This window comes from Poromitra crassiceps (assembly GCF_964638095.1).
Source record: "Poromitra crassiceps genome assembly, chromosome: 5".
NCBI lineage: Eukaryota > Metazoa > Chordata > Actinopteri > Beryciformes > Melamphaidae > Poromitra > Poromitra crassiceps.
Window position 1 is genome coordinate 29,755,731 of NC_139642.1, and position 21,241 is coordinate 29,776,971.

Here is a 21,241-nt window from a genome sequence, read left to right on the forward strand (position 1 = left end):
ACACCAAAAGACGATTTTGTTATTGTCGAGTGTTTTTTTCCCCTCAACTCAAACAGGCCATTGCTCAGTGCATTGAAACTTTGCCCCAACACTTGTTACAGCCACATCTGCAACAAATACCAATTGAATGTTTTTTGAAGGTCGCCTTTTCCTATTTCTAAAAATGACCAATGTTATGTTTCAGTAGTCGGGTTTCCATCCACCTGTTTTGATGCGAAATTTCAATTTGCGCATAAAAAAACTGAGTGGAAAGGCTGCCTAATTCGCAAAAACCTCCAAATATCGCAAAAAAGTTTTCACGCTTGAGGGAGGCGGAAAGGGAGGCGGGTGTATCGATAAAAGGAAAATGTGAAACGTGCGGTGGAAACAGTTTAAGCGATATTCCGTTGTCTCTACATTCAAAAACAACAAAGTTTGCCTTGATCAATGCAAAACATGACACGCCGTGTAGCCTCCACACAATAAGGCTACACATGGTAAATCATGGTACGCGCAGCACAATACCCGCCGTGGTAAACAGAAGGAGACTGGGATATTAACTTTAAAGTCGAGCTGAACCCAAAAATGACTTATTTTCTTTTAGTTCAAATACCTGGGTATGCAGTGCACCTATTTAATAATGTATGCAAACAAAATCACAACAATCTAATTTCTTTAGTTTTTCACACTTTTTCACATCAAAAGTTCATTTTTCAAGATTTCATTGATAACAGTAATGTACAGTTTGCTGACGTCACCTAGTACTATCAAATTTCTACCCCATTTCAACCAATCATATCACGACATGCAGCTGCCAATCAAATCTTCATTTCAGGATAATTTTCTCTTCCAAATGAAGTAGAAAATGGCGCCTAGTGGCTGTCATCTGGCAGATTTCCTATCCCATAAACTAACTACTAACTTGGCCAATTGTTAGAAACATGAACAAAAAAACAAAAACTATAATCTCTATGCAAAGAAATGTAACTGGCTCGTTAAAACGCGCATTCCAGGGATATCGTATTTACAGAAGCAATAATGGCGCGCGCATCCGAGAGCTTGGTTGTCAGGGGTCGCACTTTGGAGATTCCAGGCCGACGTGCTGCACTCTCCGCTCGGCAACACGAAGACTGCTAGAGTCAAGCCACTCCTTAAGAAACCCTCCCTTGACCCTACTGCCATCCAGAACTACCGCCCTGTCTCTCTTCTCTCATTAATTTCCAAAAGCCTTGAACGGGCTGCTTCCGAACAACTTTCTCTCTATCTCTCCCAGAATGACCTACTGGATCCTCTACAATCCAGCTTCAAGGCTTCTCACTCTACTGAGACAGCCCACCTTTCAGTCACTGAGGCCTTACACACTGCTAAGGCCTCATCCCTCTCCTCTGTCCTGTCCTCCTTGACTTGTCTGCAGCTTTTGATACAGTGAATCACCAGATTCTTCTCTCTACTCTCTCTGATCTAGGCATCTCAGGATCTGCACTCTCCTGGTTTGCCTCCTATCTCTCTAACCGCTCATACCAGGTTCTATGGCGAGGATCCCTATCCAGATCCTGTACTCTTAGCACAGGTGTGCCCCAGGGCAGCTCAGTCCTGGGCCCCTTGCTATTCCTTCTCTATATCAGATCTCTTGGCCATGTGATCTCATCGCATGGCTTCTCTTATCACTGCTATCCTGACGACACTCAGCTCTACCTCTTTTTCCCCCCCTCAGACACCCACATCGAGGCGCGTATCGCTGTATGCCTCAAAGACATTAGTGCTTGGATGTCTGCGCACCATCTCAAGCTGAATCTTGGTAAGACCAAGCTACTCTTCCTCCCCGGGAAAGACTGTCCCCTCACCGACCTCTCCATCTCCATTGACAACACTACTGTGTTTCCCTCTCAAACAGCTAAGAACCTTGGAGTGATCCTTGACAATCAGCTGTACAACTCAGCCTACATCGCAGCAACTGCCTGCTCCTGTAGGTTCTCCCTGTACAACATCCGCAAAATCCGTCCGTTTCTCACAAGGGAAGCGACACAACTCCTGGTCCAGGCACTTGTCATCTCTCGCCTGGACTACTGCAATGTTCTTCTGGCTGGGCTACCGGCTACAGCCATCCGTCCGCTTCAGGTCATCCAGAACGCTGCAGCCCGTCTGGTGTTCAACCAACCCAAATCAGAATCAGAAAGATTCTCTCATGTCACTCCCCTCTTCCGGGACCTTCACTGGCTTCCCATCTCGCATTAAATTCAAAACACTGGTTCTGGCCTACAGGGCAGTACACCAGACAGCCCCTCTGTACTTACAATCTATGGTCAGGCTCCAAAGCTCTCACCGTTCCCTCCGCTCCTCCACCAGCGCAGGACGCCTCGCCCCCCCTCCGCTACGCTCAAAAGTCGCTCATCCCGTTCCCGACTCTTCTCGTCCCTGGCACCTCAATGATGGAACGAGCTTCCACCTTCGGTCACGACGGCCAAATAACTGCCGATCTTTCGGAAAAGACTAAAGACTCACCTTTTCAGCCTCCATCTGGGCCCTTCTTGAACTAACTTCTTTCTCTCTCTCTCAAAAAAAAAAACCCTACCCTAACTAACCTAAAATCTAAACTAACCTAAACTAAACTTGTACCACTATTCCTTACAGAAGTTGTAGTTGTCATAGTTGATTGCTCTATTGCTGACAAAAAAATGTGTTATTGTAAGTCGCTTTGGATAAAAGCGCCTGCCAAATGACGTAATGTAATGTAAGGCAGCTGGCTGCATGCGGCTCGCTGAGCTCCACTCAGCCACTAACCTCCCATCAAAAGGCTCTTCCCGAGGGGAGCGCCACAACACACTGAATCCCACTCGATTTGGAGGCGGAACACGCCAGCATTGGCCAAAGCCCAATCCAGTCCCCAGAATTGTCAAATAAAATCATTGACATGATACTATGACCCGCCTCTCAACCTGTCATCTTAGACAAACTATGTTTTCAGTCTGAAACGGACTCATATGCACGTGACGAACGGGTTCAGTTCAACTTTAAGGCGACTCACTTCTAGACTTGAATGAAATTGTATTCCCTTACTATCTGCTCCGTGGACTATAACGTTATGCTTGCTGAGTCGCACCTGGTAATCCAGAAATGGCCTTATGGTACCTTTGTCTAGCCTACTTGTAGATCATCAAGAAACTTTAAATTAATAACGTTAGATGTGTTTAACAGAGCTGTATATCGGGTCTAGCAGCTGATCAGCAGCTCACACAGCCTCAAACACGAGGTGATTGACAGCTCTATAATTCGCAAAATAGCAGTGGATGGAAACGCGCATTGTTTCGCATTTTATTTTGCCGACTTTCTGAAAATCCGATTAAAAGTTGCGATACATTTGGATGGAAACCCAGCTAGAAACTAGATTTTCACATTAAAGACCATGGATGTCAGAGGCATGTGGGGAGTGGGGAAATCCGCAGGCCCCTGCGTCTGGTTGATGGGGTCACGGTGGCCGACTAAAACAAACCACATTTACGAATACCAATTGACCCTAGCTTGAATACATGCCACTTTGTTATGTCTATGTATGCCTTCCCTGTCATCTTCCCTTTAATCTTCCCTTAGAGTATTCAAAATGCAATAAAGGAGAAATTATGCTGAAAGAGCTGGTAACAAAGAAGTAAGAACAGTGAGCAAAAGTTGGTAAAAAATGTTGAGGCAAAAAGGATTTGAGAGTCAAAAGTGCAATGAGAGCAATTATAAATAGTGGAAAAATAATACAAATCCAAAAGATAAAAAGATCACACAAAAAATAGCAAAATGGCTTTGTACAAACCTGGATTCATCTCCTAAAGCTTCCACTCCAAAGTGCTCACAGACGGCTGGCCAGAACTGCTCTCTCCAAGAAACAAAGTCCTCTTCCAGACTGAAAGACATTGGGCCAGTCAGATAAGAAAGCCATTTGATTTCACTTTTGTTTAACAAAATGGAAAATCTTATTTGCAATGGAAACCAGGCATATTTTAAACGAAGACAGATCTCAAGCAAAATCACTCCTTTGTTGAAGAGATTTAAAAGCTCTTTTCTATAAAGTGTTTGATTAGTGGACAGCCCTGTGTTGCATAGCAGCAGTCAACTCAGTTTTAGGTCAATCAGGAAAATCATTTCATTTATGGTAAATGGACTGCATTTATATAGCGTTTAGTAGGGGTGTCACAATATATCGTCCCACGAAATTTCGCGATAGTAAAACGTCACGATATGTATCGTTGAGATGAAATCTCATATCGCAAAAAAAAAAAAAAAAAAAAAAAAAAAAAATCAAAAAATAGACTAAGAAACGTCTTTGTTTGTTGAAGTTCAATGTGTGGAAAGTAGTTCAGTTGAACAAGTCTCTGAAGAGACACATGAGAAGTTATACAGGAGAGAAACCATTCAATTGAGTTTCTGGCAAAACTGTTTAAAAACTGAAGATGCATAAAAAATAGATTAAGAAAAGTCTTGTTGTTTGAGTTTGAAGAAAAACTGAAGATGCATAATGAGAATTTATACTGCTGAGAAACCTTTTAATTCAAAGTAAATCTAAGTGACGGTGTAACTCATTCTATTTCAAGATAAGCCTTATCTCCAATCTCATGTTTTTTCTAGTTGTTATTGTAATAACAATTTCCCACAACAGCATGTTTTGTATTTGTGCATTTCAAATAAAATACTACTTTTCCAGTCATATATTGTCATTATTCAAGTTTAAAAAAATATTGTTAAAATCGTATCGTATCGTTATCGTGAACCCAGTATCGTGATACGTATCGTATCGTGAACTGAGTGTATCGTGACACCCCTAGCGTTTAGCCAAAGCGCTTTACAATGTGCCTGCATTCACCCATTCACACACCAAGGGCGGCAAGCTGCCACGCAGGGTGCTGGCACAGCCATCGGGAGTAATTAGAGGTTCAGTGTCTTCGCCAAGGACACTTCGGCATGCAGGCTGGAGGAGCCGGGGATCGAACCAACGACCTTCTGGCTGGTGGACTTGCAACGGCATGTTTTTGACTCCCTTTCTCTCTCCTCACTTTACGGTCTATTAGGGCTGTCACTTTTTCCCAAAATAAAGTTCGAACGAACTTTAATTGCCCGAAATTCGTTCGAATATATTCGAAGTTTTTTGGTTAATTAAAAAAAAAAAAAAAAAAAAAAAAAAAAAAAAATTCAGTCCAGGCCACTGGGCATCAGCCCGACGTGTTAGCTTGGACGCTCACAGTCACAACACTGCCTCACAAACTTGGCTGCATCCAACTCGAGACAACTTTTCAGACCCTGGAGACAATCTTTCTCAGAAGAGACTAACGCGACAAATCTGGAGACTTTTTCTGACATGGGATTAACATTACCAGCAAGCAGCAGTTGGTTAATTTTGGTTCATAAAAAAATAAATAATAATAATAAAAAATAAATAAATAAATCGAACAGTCAATTTACATATCGAACACGAACCCCTCCCCCACATTCGAAGTTGCATTCGAATTTCGAATGAAAAGTGACAGCCCTACGGTCTATAGAGAGACAAAGTCACGCCCACTTCCGGGTTGGGCATACAAACCAAGAGATTTCATCCGCCATTCTTTTTCCATAGACATAAACATTGTTTTTAATTTCACTCGGAACAAAACTTAAAATGCATTAAAAAAATCTGACGTTGTTATTGAAGCTTTGGTCTGAGTAGGACCAAAAAAGAATGGCCAAAGAAATCCTTTGGTTCGTATGCCTAAACCGGAAGTGGACATTACTTTGGCTCTCTATTTCCACTGAGGGAGGGGGATCCAAATGGAGAAGAGCCCCCCTCCTTTTGAAAATAAAAAGGGTCATGAGTGGGATATCCTGGTCCCTCAGCCAGTCAGGCTGCATGCCATGTGCTTACAGCATCACTGGTTTGGGTCCAGGTCGTATCGTGGGCTTTGTGTTGCATTCCCCGCCCCCTCCTCCTGTCACGGTGTGCCATCTGTGTGCTGTGTAAGCACAACTAGCAACACCATTAGATCATCAAACCAGCACATTGCTCATTTGCGTTTGCTTTAGTTCATATACATTCCTGTATCTCACTATGCTTTGTTGCTGTCACTTTGACAGTGTGGTGAGGTCTTCTGTACACTATACCACCTGCTTGACTGATTGAAAACAAAAAAGATCTACCGTAATAGAGGTAAACACCTCTATGGCCAGGGGACAAAGGTAGTCGTCATATTGTTCTTGGGTCAGAGCACACACTACTTACTTGGCATCATCATCTCCCAAGCCAAGGTCGTAGATGCGCTTGGCCCCTAGTTCTTCCAGCCTTTTGTCGACATATTTCCCCATTGCATTGTAGTGTTCATAGGTCTTGTTGCCCAAGGCGAATACCTACAGTACAGACGGAACAGAGCACAAACAGAACATCTTTAACCAGTTTAAATACACAGGACTGCTGGCATTATCAACCCAGCTGGAATGAAACAGTCATCATCACGTCGCCTTAGTGGCCGTTCACACCATACGCTGAAGCAACGCTCAACCTAAGCTCAACCTACGCTGAACCCACAAGTTTCATTAACAGGCAAAGCCGTTCACACCAGCCGCACACGTGTCACGCTCAAGGCATGCTGAAGCCTTGCTCACGCGATCGTTCAGGATTTGGTCCTATTTTCCAAGACGCGTGAAGCTTGAAGCTGCCAGGCATGAAGTAAATGGGAGTTGTGGGCAGGTTCAAGGCACGCCGAGGAGGCGCTGAGAGGAAAAGAGAAGGCTTCTTGTGTGAATGGTTAAGCGTGAGCTCAGCTTGAACCTGCCTCAAGCTTCAGTTCTGCTTATGTTAGGCATCCTGTGTGAACAAGGGCTTAGTTTAATTGCCTTCATCATGTGGCAGAAAGTAGCCACAGTCACTCAGTCAGAGTCAATCAGTCACTGACGTTTCAGTCAGATTGGGGTCTAAGGTTATTTTAGTCTGGCTGAAGTACATGATGTAGTCTTGCTAGGCAATTACCAATCTGGGAATCCATCGGCTAAAATAAATAAATATACAGATCCTTTCCAAAAAATTTGAATATCATGGAAAAGTTAGTTCTTTCCCATAATTCCTTTCAAAAAGTGAAACTTTCATAGATTATAGATTCATTACACACAAAGTGAAATATTTCTAGCCTTTGTTTCATTTTTCATAATTTTGGCCTACAGCTCCAGAAAACCCCCAAAACAGTATTTCAAGAAATTAGAATAGTGTGAAGAAAATCAGCAGTTACTTCTCAGTTATGACTGACTCCAGCCTCAGTCCACTCCCTCTGAATCTCAGTCAATTTTTTTAATTGTCTGGTATTTCCTTGATATTCAAATTTTTTGGAAAGGATCTGTATATATATTTTTTCAGACCTCTGGGGACAAGCTCATTTCGATACCTGAATAACCGGAACCAGAACTCAACTCGCCCGGCCGAAACTTTACCAAGCGGTCGCGCTATTATTAGGACTGCTATTATTCAGATTTCATTCGACCATGCAGACAAATTTTCATGAAAATTGAAAATCTGTCTTGAGAGATTAACCAATTATTAAAGGGGATGTAAATATGATGATGGAATATGTTGTCTTTAGGGATACACGATATATCGTGCTGAGGAAGGGCTTAGCCTGAAATGTCACACTGGTGGTAATATCAATAAATGGTGGGAGCAGCAGCAACTAGTGTGCAGAATCTATTTTGTTATTTTCAGTTGCAAGTCAAGTCAAGTTTATTTGTATAGCACAAATTGTGCACTTTAGACCTGCACCAAGGCCTAGGAGTTCTTTTGTATTTAATTTTGGATCAATAGTATTAGCATATACAGATCAGTATAAATATCTGGGCTTAACACTAGATGAGCATATGACATTTAAGGAGGGAGTTAATGTCTTAGCTCAATCAGCGGGCAGAGCCCTGGGATCTGTATTGAACAAGGTTCAATATTGTGGTAATCTTGGTTTTCATACTTACACGCAACTGTATAATTCATGTGTTTGTCCTGTGTCGGATTATGCTTCTGGTGTTTGGGGTTCCCGGGAACACCTAAGCTGTAATACTGTGCATTATAGAGCTATCCGTTATTTTTTAGGAGTTCATAAATGCACATCAGTTCTGGCCATCAGTGGGGATATGGGATGGGAATCTCCAAACATCAGACATCACGGTCAAATGCTGCGATTATGGAACAGACTTGTGAGGATGTCTGATCAGAGACTGACCAAACAGATATTTAACTGGGACATTGCCCATAGACATCCCTGGACAACTGAACTTATGTCTTTATTCTATGCGAATGATTTATCATTTATTTTCCAAAATAGATTAGTTTGTGACATCCGGGAGACCATGAGTAATATGTTCCTTTTGTATAAAGATAAATGGTCCGTTGACTTATGGTCTAAGCCTAAGTTGAGAACCTACCGTCTTATAAAAGACAGTTTTTCTGTAGAGCCTTATGTCAAGTTCAATCTCGACAGAAGAAAAAGGTCCTTGTGTGCACAGTTACGATCTGGAACGTTGCCCTTGGCACTGGAGACTGGTAGGTTTAATGCTACCCCTGAAGAAGACAGACTTTGTTTGCTCTGTGACCTGGGTGAAATTGAGAATGAGATTCATTTTCTATTCTATTGTACTGTCTATGATGAGGTAAGGGAGATACTGTTCAGTAAAATGTCCTCTATTTATGTTGACTTTTTTGAGATGGACGATTATGAAAAACTCGAGTTGTGTTTTAAGAAAGGCACTTTCTTTATTGGAAACTTTCTTTCCCAGGCATGGGAGCTAAGGCAAAATGTTATGTTCAGAAAATGATGTAATGATTTTGTTTTGCTGATATGGTGAATGTTATGTTATGCTGTGATTTAGTTTTATTACTGCGGCGTTGGCGTATGTTGTACTGCATAATATATCATATGTGTGTCTTGTAAGCCCATGAGGGCTGGGCACTGTCAAGTGCATGACACATTTAATAAAAATCAATCAATCAAAAAAATAAATATAGCACATTTCATACACAGAGGCAATTCAAAGTGCTTCACATAAAATGCATGACACAAGAAAATAAAAGAATAAAAGAAGAGGATAAAATAGACATTTAAAAGCATCACAACAGAACTTTGAAAAAGAGCATAAAAAGTGCATTAAGCGCACTTAAGTTGCACTTCAGTCCTGCACAAAGTTATTCAGCGTTTGGATGTGTGTGCTTTGCAATGTTAACAACGGTTAACGGTATTGGCCAAAATGTTCACAATGAGAGGAAACAATGGGGCAAATCTATGATTTATTGGCTTTTCCAAATGTTTTGGAAATAAAGCAGTATATAACTTTTTCCAAATTCACAGGGTTAACATGTGTTTTTCAGTATGTACAAAATTTAATAATTTATTATCATAGAATTGTGTTTTAATACAGATCATATCGACATCGGTCAATTTTGACATAACAGAAATGTTATCATCAGTGATCTGTATCGAGTCGACCAACATTTTCATATCGGCGCATCCCTAGTTGTCTTGCATACTTTATCTACTACAGAAGTTTAGCTACTTTTCAGCTGCAGGGTGAATGGATGATCCAAGTTGCTGTTGTTGGCATGCAATTTATTGTTGTACCGCAACTGAAAAAAAAAGTGCTTAAAGAACAATTTCTTACAAATGGTCTTACAACTCCCATTGGATGTAATTACTGTAGTCAATTCCAGTACAGAACAGACAGACGAAATATGAAACAGGAGGAAGGACGTGACTGTGCCAGACAATCTGGCTTCATTTCCCACAGGCAACGTTCTTTACTCAAATGAGGCCAGGGGCGCTGCACACCAACAATGGCCAACAAGAAAAGACAGCACGCATGCACACACACACACTAGACATGACAACACAACACACAAAGCTTTTTCTTTCATGACGCAAACAATGCTCAGCACAGGCCTGCACACAAGCACCCCTTCAAAAGACTGCCTGCCCTGTAAATGTCAAGAGTGAAATGTGGCAGACATGCAAAGAGACCGTGTGACTGAAAAAGTAAGTAGCTACATAGGAAGAAGGTAGGAAAAAGTGACTGGAGGTGGCTTTATGACTTTATGCGACAGGTTAGAAAGACTCACCGTGTAGTTGAGTCCAGAGAGATCCTCGTCATCGTTCTCCTGCAGCCAGTCATAGAAGTCCTGGGCGTTATCTGTGGGGTCTCCCTCACCGTAGGTGGCCATGCAGAATATGGCTAGGGAGTTGTTAATCTCAGACAGACGGGCCAGCTCACCCTGCAGCGTGAAACATCAACGTAGCAGAGGATGAACATTGAAGATGTCATGATATATTCCTTGTATTCTGGCCTAAATAGGAAAGCTCCCTCACACCTTCAGCTAGACCAAAATGTATCTGTTAGGCTTTTAGATCCAATTAGAAGAGAGCGACTCCATTTGATCAAATTTACATGTATTTTAGCTGGCTGTTTTAGAATTGATTTCAAGATTTTACAGTCTAGAATATCCATCAAACTCCCACTCTACATGCTTATAAGTCACTGCTCAAAACGAATTGTTATAACCTATAAACTATTAATTTTATTTGGTCTATTATTGGAATATTCATAAGCGTCACTGAAATGTTTCGTGAACATGGCAACGCATTGACTTTCTCGGCCTCAGCACTGCAGTGACACTTTTTTCCATGACAACATGAGCAAACATTCTCTGGCAGCTATAATATGAGTACCATCCAAATGACCATACAGGAATGTTGATTTGAATGGGAAGGCCCTCTTGCGTTTCAGTTCTGTGGGTTAAATGTAAGTTACCATGTATTCTTCAATGTCAATTACCATGTCATATTCTTCTGGGTCGGCAGCCATTCCTTTCATGCCATAGCGCTGAGCATCTTTGGAGAGTCTATTGGCAAATTCTTCCCCTGTGCCCGTCTGCGAGCCATAGAACACAATGATGTTCTTGCCCTGGTAAAGATTGAAACACAAGAATTAACAGACATCTTCTTTGCCAGACATCTCTCATGTCTTGAAACTGTTTCATGAACCTGGGACAAAGTACAAGGAATGGAATTTATCTGAAATACAGCCATCTTTTTTCCTTTTTTTATGATATCGAACTAAATTATTTGTTGCAAAACCACATAGAGCTCACTCAAAACAAGTAATTTGTCTGAGGCCGGCTTAAAACGGACATCCATCAAAGTCATCAAACTATCTTCGCCTAATCACATCAAACTAACAAACTCATTTTAGCACATTTTGTGCAGCCATATCAATTTTAAAATGGGCTACAAAAAGCTTTTCAAAAGAAGGTCATCTAGGCACTGAGAGTGGCGGGTGACAAAATAGTCATGTAAAATAATGATAATGAACTGTGCATGGAAATTAAGTGAAGCAAATACACTAGATAACTCCAATATCATATTTCAAAATAAAAGTTTTTAATGGCATCAGTCTGCTTTAGACTTGTGTAGAATGGTTTTTAATTTGGAAAATATACGACTGGAAGTCACTTTGTTGTTGCATTGTTGCTAGTGGAAGCGGCTAGGTGAACATGGCTTTATAACATCACTTTATTCACAAGCGACAGGACAAGTCTACAAAACATCATCCACGATCATCTAAAGTATGGGAGTATATTTGTGAGAGTATTTTAGACCAAGACCCAACATTGTGTTGCTCTGTAACGTTAAACTCTGCAAATTGGAAATGACACAACGTAACGTTAATGTTATGTACACCCGGAGCGCGTCCTGTTGATGGGCAGCAGACAGCACCAAGTCAGTCCTGTTTTTCTAAGGCACTTTTTGATCACGCATATTAGGATTATCAACACGTGGAACATGTTTGTTAGTATAGATGCTTTTAACTTGACAACAAAAACATTATAAATTGAACCCCAGCTCACTTCCTGTTGCGGTGTTTGCTATGGACCGTTAAAACCCCCCCAAAACATTAAAGTGGAGGACTGACTATTCCGTGAAAACCATCTATAATGTTAGTAACGTTAGTCACTTGTCCTGGTTTCAATCGGAGCCTCTTGTCTCAAGACCCTCTGCGGCTGCACTATAATAGCCATGTCAGAGCAGACCAGCACGATGATGACAATAATACTGTTAGACTGTACATGCCATTGGCAAGAAGGCAAGACCCTTTACTGACTTTGAGTGGATGTGCGGGTAAGTGAAAATGTTTCTTATCTTAAATTAGTATCACTGTCTGTCATATGAAACCTGTTAGGAAGCATAAATGTACATGTATGTTACGCACGCAACATTTTGGATCATAATGAAAATTTAAATGCAATAATCAATTACCACTTTTTAGAGTGATTTCTTTTTACTTGTCATGCATTAACAATACCTTCAAACCTCATGAGTTGTATGTATCCAGGCATGTATTGATTAACAATATCATCAATCAATATATTAAAATAATTGTACTTGAAATTTTACTCTGGCCTCTTATTTAAGTTTGTATTCTTCAATATAATACCTTATCATCTAATTGAAATGTACTGAAACAAATGTATATGGATATGTATATGTGACACAAAAATATGATTTATTATTTTGGCCGGTAAAAATATGTTTGGCCGGTGGATTTTTTCCATCTACCCTCCACATGGCCGGGGACTCAAAAAGTTAATTTCGGGACCTGCTTAGAGCCGAAGAGGATGATTCAGAATAACATCAGTCAAAGCATTTACCTATGCTTCTGAAAGATAGTGACCTTAATGCAATGTTACTATCATGCAATTATGCTACAGTCACTCACCATTTTCTTCATTTTCTCAATGAAACTAGTCTCTCTTGTAGTGGGTGCTCTGGAAGAAAGAAAGACAAATATTTGACTCACGAAATGTAATGACTAAAGTATTAGCCTTAAAAAAAAGACAGATTAGCTTTAAAAAAAAAAGACAGATTAAGACTACGCACACAGCGGTGATACTGTAACACTAAAGGTCCTTACACTGGGATATTTTCGTGCGATTAATTCGCACGTCAATATTTCTCGAACCTATATCAGTCAATGCAACCATGCATACCAACAGCGAAAACAATTACCACAACTCCCAGAGATGATTTTGTTGTTTTATTGTGATTGGCTGTCATAACTTCTTGCGCATGTAAATTTCCAAAAGCGAAAAATAAAGTTCTAAAAAAAGGGAAATATTCACACTTCAAGTGAAGTGGTGGCAGAGTTGAGAGATGAGGCAGAAGTGCTCTTTTTGTCCATCAAGTAAACAATAGCTAGTGACCGTCATGCTGCTGAAGTGCAGGGCAAGGCCAGAAAGAGCAATACAAACAAGTATTTACTGCACAAGCACTAAGTTTAGTTAGGCTGGCTTTACACGGTGAAACTTTCACGCAACTAGTTGCAGGTTGCAAATTGCATGAAACATTTTGATGCAACTTTCATTTAATTTCTTTATTTGTTCCGACCAATGCACAACACCAACAACACCACAACTTTCAATGTACACAAGGAGCAGGAAGAAGAAAACATATTTTACGTGCACACTTGACATTTACACAAAGCAATTCAAAAATAATCAAGTCTCATGATGCAACATAGTTTGTTTCACTAAAACAAGCAGCTAGCTAGATTGGTAATGTTTCATCTGTCATATTGTTTTTCCTGTTCTCTCTCTCGCTACCGTAGATTACTGTATCAAGTGGGGAGTGGCATTGTAACTTGCATCTTTGTATCTTATTTTGTATCGTTTTCAAGCTTGATAATATAAATTCGGATGAGTTGTATCGGGTTTTCTTCTGCCATTGGCTGGCTACTTTCTTTCCTTGTGGCTGTCCCGGAGAATAAGAAGAGAGCCATCAGTGCAAAGGCCTACTTATCAGCGTTTTGATTGGGTGTTGCATGAAACTACGGTAGTTTCACAAAGTTGAGAATTTTGCAACTGTTGCAGCTGAGTTTCAGACAAGTTTTAAGTGTGTTGCAAAAAGTAAGAAGGCTGAGAGAGAGAGAGAGAGAGAGAGAGAGAGAGAGAGCGAGAGAGAGAGAGAGAGAGAGAGAGAGAGCGAGAAGAGATGGGGAGATTCCTGAGACAAGAGCAGATGGGAGTGGAAAGTGGAGGACGTACACATGGCTCAATATAAGCTGGGGTATTTAACCACTCTATGGGTATGAGGCTCCAATCCAAACAAGAGTGTAGTAGAACATGGGTGGGTTTCAGAAAAATTAGCATCTAAACTGTTGAGGAAGGTGCGCGACATCTTGAAATTATTTGTTTCGCCCCTCCTAGTTTTTTGCTTGTGACAGTCGATGGTAGCATGCATTAGTCATAATAAGCCTATGTGAACTGTGCACATACATTACCCAATCATGACACAATCATCCATTTGTAAATGTATATAACACACAAGAGAATCAGATGGTGGAAAGCTCATCACTTGTCACGTTTCCATTCAGGTTTTGCGCAAATTCTAAGCGAACCATTGAAAAGTTGACAATCAGAAAATCAGGTGCGTTCCCATAAACGGCAAACATTACTGGGAGTCACCATGCAAAAGACATTTTCATTAACCTTCATTTAACCAGGAATATTCCCATTGAGATTCAGATTCTCTTTTACAAGGGAGTCCTGACCAAGATGGCAGCATAACAAGTTTCACATAAACATACAAAAGTTTCACATAGAAGAACAGACACAAGACATTTAGGGACGGAGAGCCTTTGGGTGTGCAACACTTTAGGATCCAGAAACAAATCTGGATCATCTGCAGGATCATCGGCCCGTTTGTTGCAGAACAACGCATCGCAGTAGAACCAGACAAGCTGCCAGCTGAGCACCACACAGGATCCAGATGATCACTCATTCAGAAAAGGTGTTTCCATCTCTCATTTTGCGCATTAACTTACTTTTCGAAATAGGCAAGAACCACCTAAAACAAGCGTAAAAACGTTTTTCTTTTCTTTTTTGCAAAATTGAGAAATGAGGATGTTTTTTTTCAAATTTTGCCATTTCCATCAACCTTTTCTAATTATGTGAGATACTTCAAAATGTGCATAAAAACAGGTGGATGGATGTGGCTTACACCTCCTGGTATGTTTAAAGGCTTGATTCAGTTTCATCCAGGAAGTAAGTGGATGGCGGGGACAGACGCAGTGTTAGTAAATGCTGATGCATTTAGCATCAAAGGTCTGAGTCTGCACTGAAAAAGGAACAAAAATGCAACAAATAACCCTGGCAGATAGATTACATCAGAGATGAATCCGTTTTTAGATAAGCAGTATCCAAAAGCATAAGGCTTCGTTTCTTGACTTGACTTCACCATGGTCCTATTATGATGGAGTGGATTTGGGAGCATCCATTTCTTTTCTTTTCTTTTGTCTCTAATGTCCATTAGTCAGACACATGAGGACTCCTTCCAGAGAGCAGCAGCACTGCAGTGTGCACACAGACTGCAGACATGTGGGATCCGTGCTGAACAAACCATAAAAGCAGCTCGTGGTTAATATGGATCGCACTCACAAGAGCAGTGTGAATTCCTGATAGAAATTTGAAACAAGGCCCCCAAGCTCCAGCATTCCATGAAGACTTAACAGAGAGTCTGTCTGAGCCGTTATCAGCTCTGCCTGCCTGTCTGCCTGTCTGTCTGTCTGTCTTACTGCCACTCCACAAGGAGGATTTTGTCTGCATCATTAGGAACAGCCAGGCTACCAGAGTTCACTCAGAAAAAACAAACCAACCAATCACAGTTACATAATTAGTTATTATCAGATTTTTCCAGAACTGGAGAGCTCAGGATTGCATATTTTTAATTATCAATAAAAGAATGTCCCATCCATCCAGGAGCTAAACCTTTTCAACCAAGCACACTGAGTAAAGGCAGTGTTGCCCTGGGACCCAGGCCCATTCAAACTCCTGTCATGCCACATTAAACAGGGACATGTGATTCATCCTGGGTCCTGAGTCACTGTTTAAAGATCCCCATTAAATGGAAATCAAAGCTCGTGCCAAAGATAATTTACTTTGAGTAAAAAGGAAATGTGTGCTACCTCAATGACAAACAACGGCAACTGATTACAATGTTTGAGGAACTGGCAATAAACAACCCACCAAGAAGAAATAATGAAATTGTGTTTGTAGTCAAACAGATTGTGTGAGCAATACTTTATTAACTTAGTGTATGCTTTCTAAAGCCATTACCTTGCTAATCTGTAGACACAAACAAATGGCACAGTGTGTCCCATCTTACCACGGAAATGAGCCAACAAAAGATGTCAGTGAAAAAGTGACATTTAAAAAAATGCAGCGTGTTATTAAAACATCACCGCAGAATTACAGGAGGGCTGGTGAGAAATATATACGGTACATAACTTGACGATGGGGGTTTTAAGAGAGAGTGAAACAGTCAAATGGTTTTCTACTGACCTCTCGGCAGCATCTCTCCTGTCCTCTGGCAGGGAGAAGACACAGCCCATGGCACGCAGCCCTGTAGCCCACCACTGCCACACTAGCACCAGTGGCTAGGCCACAGCGGGAAGTGCCACGGTCACAATCAGGAGCAGGAAGACAACACTCCACAACCACAGGAGGAAAAAGAAAGCAGTCCAGACTCAAGAGAGGCAACGCGACACTCCCGAGGGTTTGAACCCGCAGCCTGCCGTCAGCTGAGAGCCTCCGGCACGATCTCAAAACTCTTTTCCCCCTCTGCCCCTGTCTGAAGCCGGCAGCGTCTGTTCCTCACAGAGAGAGAGAGAACTCCGCCGTGCACACACACTCACTCACACACTCACACACACACACTCACACAGCGCAGCAGTCTACAAGCCCCTGTCAATGTCTGGCAACCGCTGAGACACAATGGTGGGAAACTGACTTCCCCATAAAAGCTAGCGGAGCTACAGACGCACACGTTCGACTCAGTCACACACTGAAGCACTCAAGCCCTCCTCCTCACCCCTCCTCTACCCCCACCCCTTTTCCTCTCCAATCTGAAAGGTGTTAGGAACAGGAAAAAGTCCACACCATCCATTCTATGGAGTTGGCGAGTTATCAGAGCAACTCCTCCGTGGACCACTGCAGGGGGAAGAGCTGTGAATGGCAGCTTTTGCCTGAAGTTTCCCCCACCCCCATCTCGCTGGAGGAGAGAGGGGAATGTCATTACTATGGCAACCTCATTTATCATAAAAGGATTCCATTTGTGACATGGTCCTACTCCAATGGCAGATCAGCTTAGCTTGCACACAGAAAAAATAGGGGGGGGGGGGGGGAGTAACTCGGGGCAAAGAAAGGGCTGCTTGTCTTTTGCCTCAACTTTCCACCTTTGGAGAGGACTCACAAAAGAAGCTTGGCTAGCCCTCCTCACTTGCTCTCCAGGGAACTTTCGGAATGGGTTCGGGGCCAAAAACAAAAGCGCAGGAAAGACATGGAAGACTACGCCCCCTTCATAACAGTTAGGTAACCATTAAGGGGAGGGGAGTCTAGCTCGGCGCTTGTGTCGTTATACATTCCCTTCCTGTATTCCCGCCCTCCACAGACAAACACTCTCCCCACAGCTGAACATGTTCTCCCCAAGTCCTTCCCCCTCTAGCTGATCTGCTTTCACACACATGGTCAGGATCTCCCTCGCAGCCTCCAGCCCTCCCAACACTGTCTCCATTCAACCGCCCCCCCCCTCCCCCCCGAGTGCCTCAGCTATCGCGATTGTTCCCTGTCCCTAGCTTTACTGAGGCGCACAAAACAAATCTGAAGAGCCTTGTGTTGACGTCAGGATGGGACTATGGCTAGTACCGGTAGTAGAGTCCACTGAACACTAGCAAAGCCTCCAACACTCCACTGACATTCCACTGACAAGTGGTGCTATTTTATTTTGATTATTATTTATTCTATTTTATTACTTCTATTTTATTACTTTTTTTATTAAGTTTACCGTTTGCCCTATTTGCTTTATTGACATACAGTGTTTGTCTTATTTACATACAGTACATCTGATGTGACTTTGTACCTACCGCTCTAGGTCTTGTAACAGAGTCCCTAGCATAAGAATTTCACATGTGCATACTACAATGGAGTGACAATAAATATCTTGAATCTTGAATGATGAGGGGAGGCAGCAGGGCTCACAGGCGTGACATGAGACAGAAATCAGTAAGTATTTGAGAGAGAGAGAGAGAGAGAGAGAGCGAGAGAGAGAGACTGCGTACAAGAGCAGAAAAAGAGTGTCAAACATAGGTCGCTCCTAGTGGAACATTGACAAAAGCCTTAAGCCATGCCCTCTCACACTGTTTGCCTCAAGGGGTTGTTTGTTTGTTTTAATCAGTATTTACCTTAAATGCATGCAGGGCAGATAGCCAATTCTGCTTGGAGGGAGTTTTTGTTTCCAACTGCTCTTATGTAAAAAGACACCTGCGGATTAGTGGACTAAATGGACACCCAGGGGTGTAGTGCTACACTTGCCCCAGGCAGCAGTGGTGTAGCACTCCCCGGTCAGGAAGCAAACCGCTTGTTGTGACCAAACGTCCCCTCATTCAAAGCACTTCATTCATACTCCCAGAGCTGGCGTAATACATATTTTAAAAAAAACTTGCTTTACCCAAAATAATGTCCAGGGTTTGTGTCTAACTCCAAAAGCAAAATCCATATCATGCATCCATACACATAGCCTTGTCACTCTTATATCTGCCGTCTAATAAGCAAAAATTTACAAAAGAATAAGGATTGGGGAAAAACAAAAAACAAAAAAACAGCCCCAAGTAGACTTTTCCTACACATGTGCATGATACAAAGTGGGTTGATTACCGGTAAAGCCATCCTTTAAACAAGTGCGGATTCGCAATAGCTGCGGCCCCATTACGCAAATTTCCAAAAATGCAGGATGGCAGGGACAGCCCACCCTACTCTGCCTCTGCCACCCTGCATTTAGAAATTTGACGACAGATGGTTCTGTGTAACAAACCACCTGGCGTGTCAAGTTAGGGGCACTCCAAAGAGGCAAAAGAAGTGGCCTAGGTCAGGGTGCCTATTACACTCCAATAGTGACAAGTCGACCTTCAAAAATACTAAATACGGTAGTATTCTTTGGTTGATGGTTGTAGTGACCTTTTGAGTTTCAAGCCCCATTGGAGAATGAATGCCACCCTGCCCAGTGGCATTACTGCCAAAGCCTGTTGAAAGCTGCTGGATACTCACGGTGTGTCGAGCTTCTTGAATTCGGGGATGGGCTCGGGCTTCTTCCGGGACATGAACCAATAAATGAGAAGGCCGACAATGAGGGAGAAGAGGAAGAGGTCTAGGTTGCTGAAGAGAGGTTCCTCTTCATCCACCATGGGCTCAGATTGGGTGGTGGTCTCAGCTTCCATGTCCGCCATGGTTACACGCTACTAGGGAAGGAAAAAGAGTAGAGTTAGCAGACCGGTCTCCTATGCGGGGGGGCGGGAACACTTTCGGGTAAGGCTGGGTGATATGGTTGAAATCAATATCACGATAATCACAAAGATTTTTGGGGTATCGATATACAGTATTTCATGATATGGCAGTCACATATGCTAACATCTTAAATCCAGTTGAACAAAACAAAATGGAAACAAAACAGAAATATTCAAATAATGTTCATTAAAGAAATCATACTTCATTTTGTCAAGTAAAGTAAGTAAAGTGAGTAAAATGTGCTTGTCATCATCAGATTCAGATTCAGATTCATTTATTTAGAAGATGGGACATTGCACATTAATGGACAGTACAGCCGTACAGTAAATATGCCAGGTTTTAGCCCAAGGGCTAGTTTCCACTAGGGATGGGCATTTCTAGCAAAAACACTATTCGAAATTCGCTGGCCAAATTCGAATTTAATTCGAAATTCGAAAATAAAAATGTAAAAAAAATTAAAAATGTTTTTTTTTTTTTTTTGGTGTGTGAGTGAAATGTTGCATTGTCTCCCCTGATTCTAAGTCTACGGCTTTATTAATTAATATAAAAAGCTTCTGCTGTGGATTTTTAGCTCAAACAAGCATTGCACCACTGAAGTAAAGAACATGTTACATGACATTGACATTTTCGAAAATAAAAAACAGTTTTGACAATCATGAGTGGTTCATTAAATATTTAGTAGGCTCAGGTCTGAGTGCCAAAGGGGTGCCAAAGTCACCCCCTCTCCCTCTTCATGGGATTTCATCCGCCATTCATTTTTCCATAAACCTTGCTTAAAATGCTTATAAAAATAGTTTTACTTGCTCAAACCAAGCGATTTGACTATACTTAGAATCAGGGGAGACAATGCAACATTTCACTAAAAAAAAAAAAAAAAAAATTCGAATTTCGAATTTCAATAATAAAAGTCGACCTTGATAATAACAACGATTATTCGAAAATTCGAAATTCGATGCCCATCCCTAGTTTCCACCTGTAGTCCCATGGCAGGTTGATGTATTTATTTTAGACAGCAGAATTATGTCACGATAGAAAGACGATAAACGATAATATTGAATTACTGTATCTCCCAGCCCTACTTTAGGGTATATTATGAAAGGCTTTCTGAGTGACTACTAACTTTGACACATTCTGTGTCATAAATGTGTTTACTCGTAAGCTGTAGGGAGAGAGTGTTGTAATGATACCTGGAGGTGGGGGATATGTGCATTTGAAGTTCTGTTCTTCACTAGGCCTTCTAGAATCTGTTTTTACTTTTGAACTAGGGATGTTCATTTTGAAAATTTTCCAAAATCGATAATCGGTGAGAATTAACGATCAATTATCGATTATCGATTTTATTAATACTTAGAAAATTTTCAATATTTTCAAAAATTTTTTTTTTTTTTTTTTTTTTTTTTTTTAACAAAATGAATGCCTATGGCAGAAAATACGAAAGACAACGTGTTCTCCTCAATGAACTCTTTATTTCAATGTGTCTCCTCTCCAACACTGCTGTCCCCGGCGCATGCCGGTGTGAATTTCTCATGTTTAAAACAGTTTTGTTGGCACAAAGGCCCGTGCCCAGCCAGAAAACTAGAGACTATATGAAGCTCCACCTCACGTTAGTCGGCTGTGCAATGGAGTGGGGCGAGGAGGAACGATTTCCACCCAAACCTAGTCCAAAAAAAAAAAAAAAAAAAAAAAAAAAAAAAAAAATTTAATAATTAAAAAATCGATCCAAATGCCACAGGATCGATTCCAATCCTTAACGATCGATTACCGATTTTCGATAATTGATGAACATCCCTATTTTGAACAGAAACAAACAATCCCAACAACTCTCATATGGTATGGCAATTAAAACGTTAGATTTAGAAAATTGAGCTAAACAAGACAAGACAAGAGACATATTTC

General features: G+C 41.4%; 1 protein-coding gene across 1 annotated transcript in view; it reads right to left on the reverse strand.

The window, feature by feature from the left end:
* LOC310776417 (NADPH--cytochrome P450 reductase-like) overlaps nt 1-19,295 on the reverse strand; it is a 27,359-nt gene extending 8,064 nt beyond the window's left edge. Inside the window, exons 1-6 of the mRNA XM_083636609.1 lie at nt 19,109-19,295; nt 12,730-12,778; nt 10,789-10,917; nt 10,076-10,228; nt 6,215-6,339; nt 3,779-3,868 (exon numbers count right to left, since the gene is read on the reverse strand). Of these exons, the coding sequence (XP_083492735.1) occupies nt 3,779-3,868; nt 6,215-6,339; nt 10,076-10,228; nt 10,789-10,917; nt 12,730-12,778; nt 19,109-19,287 (725 nt within the window). The 5' untranslated portion in view covers nt 19,288-19,295. The remainder of the gene's footprint in view (nt 1-3,778; nt 3,869-6,214; nt 6,340-10,075; nt 10,229-10,788; nt 10,918-12,729; nt 12,779-19,108) is intronic.
* Between the last annotated feature and the right edge of the window lie 1,946 nt (nt 19,296-21,241).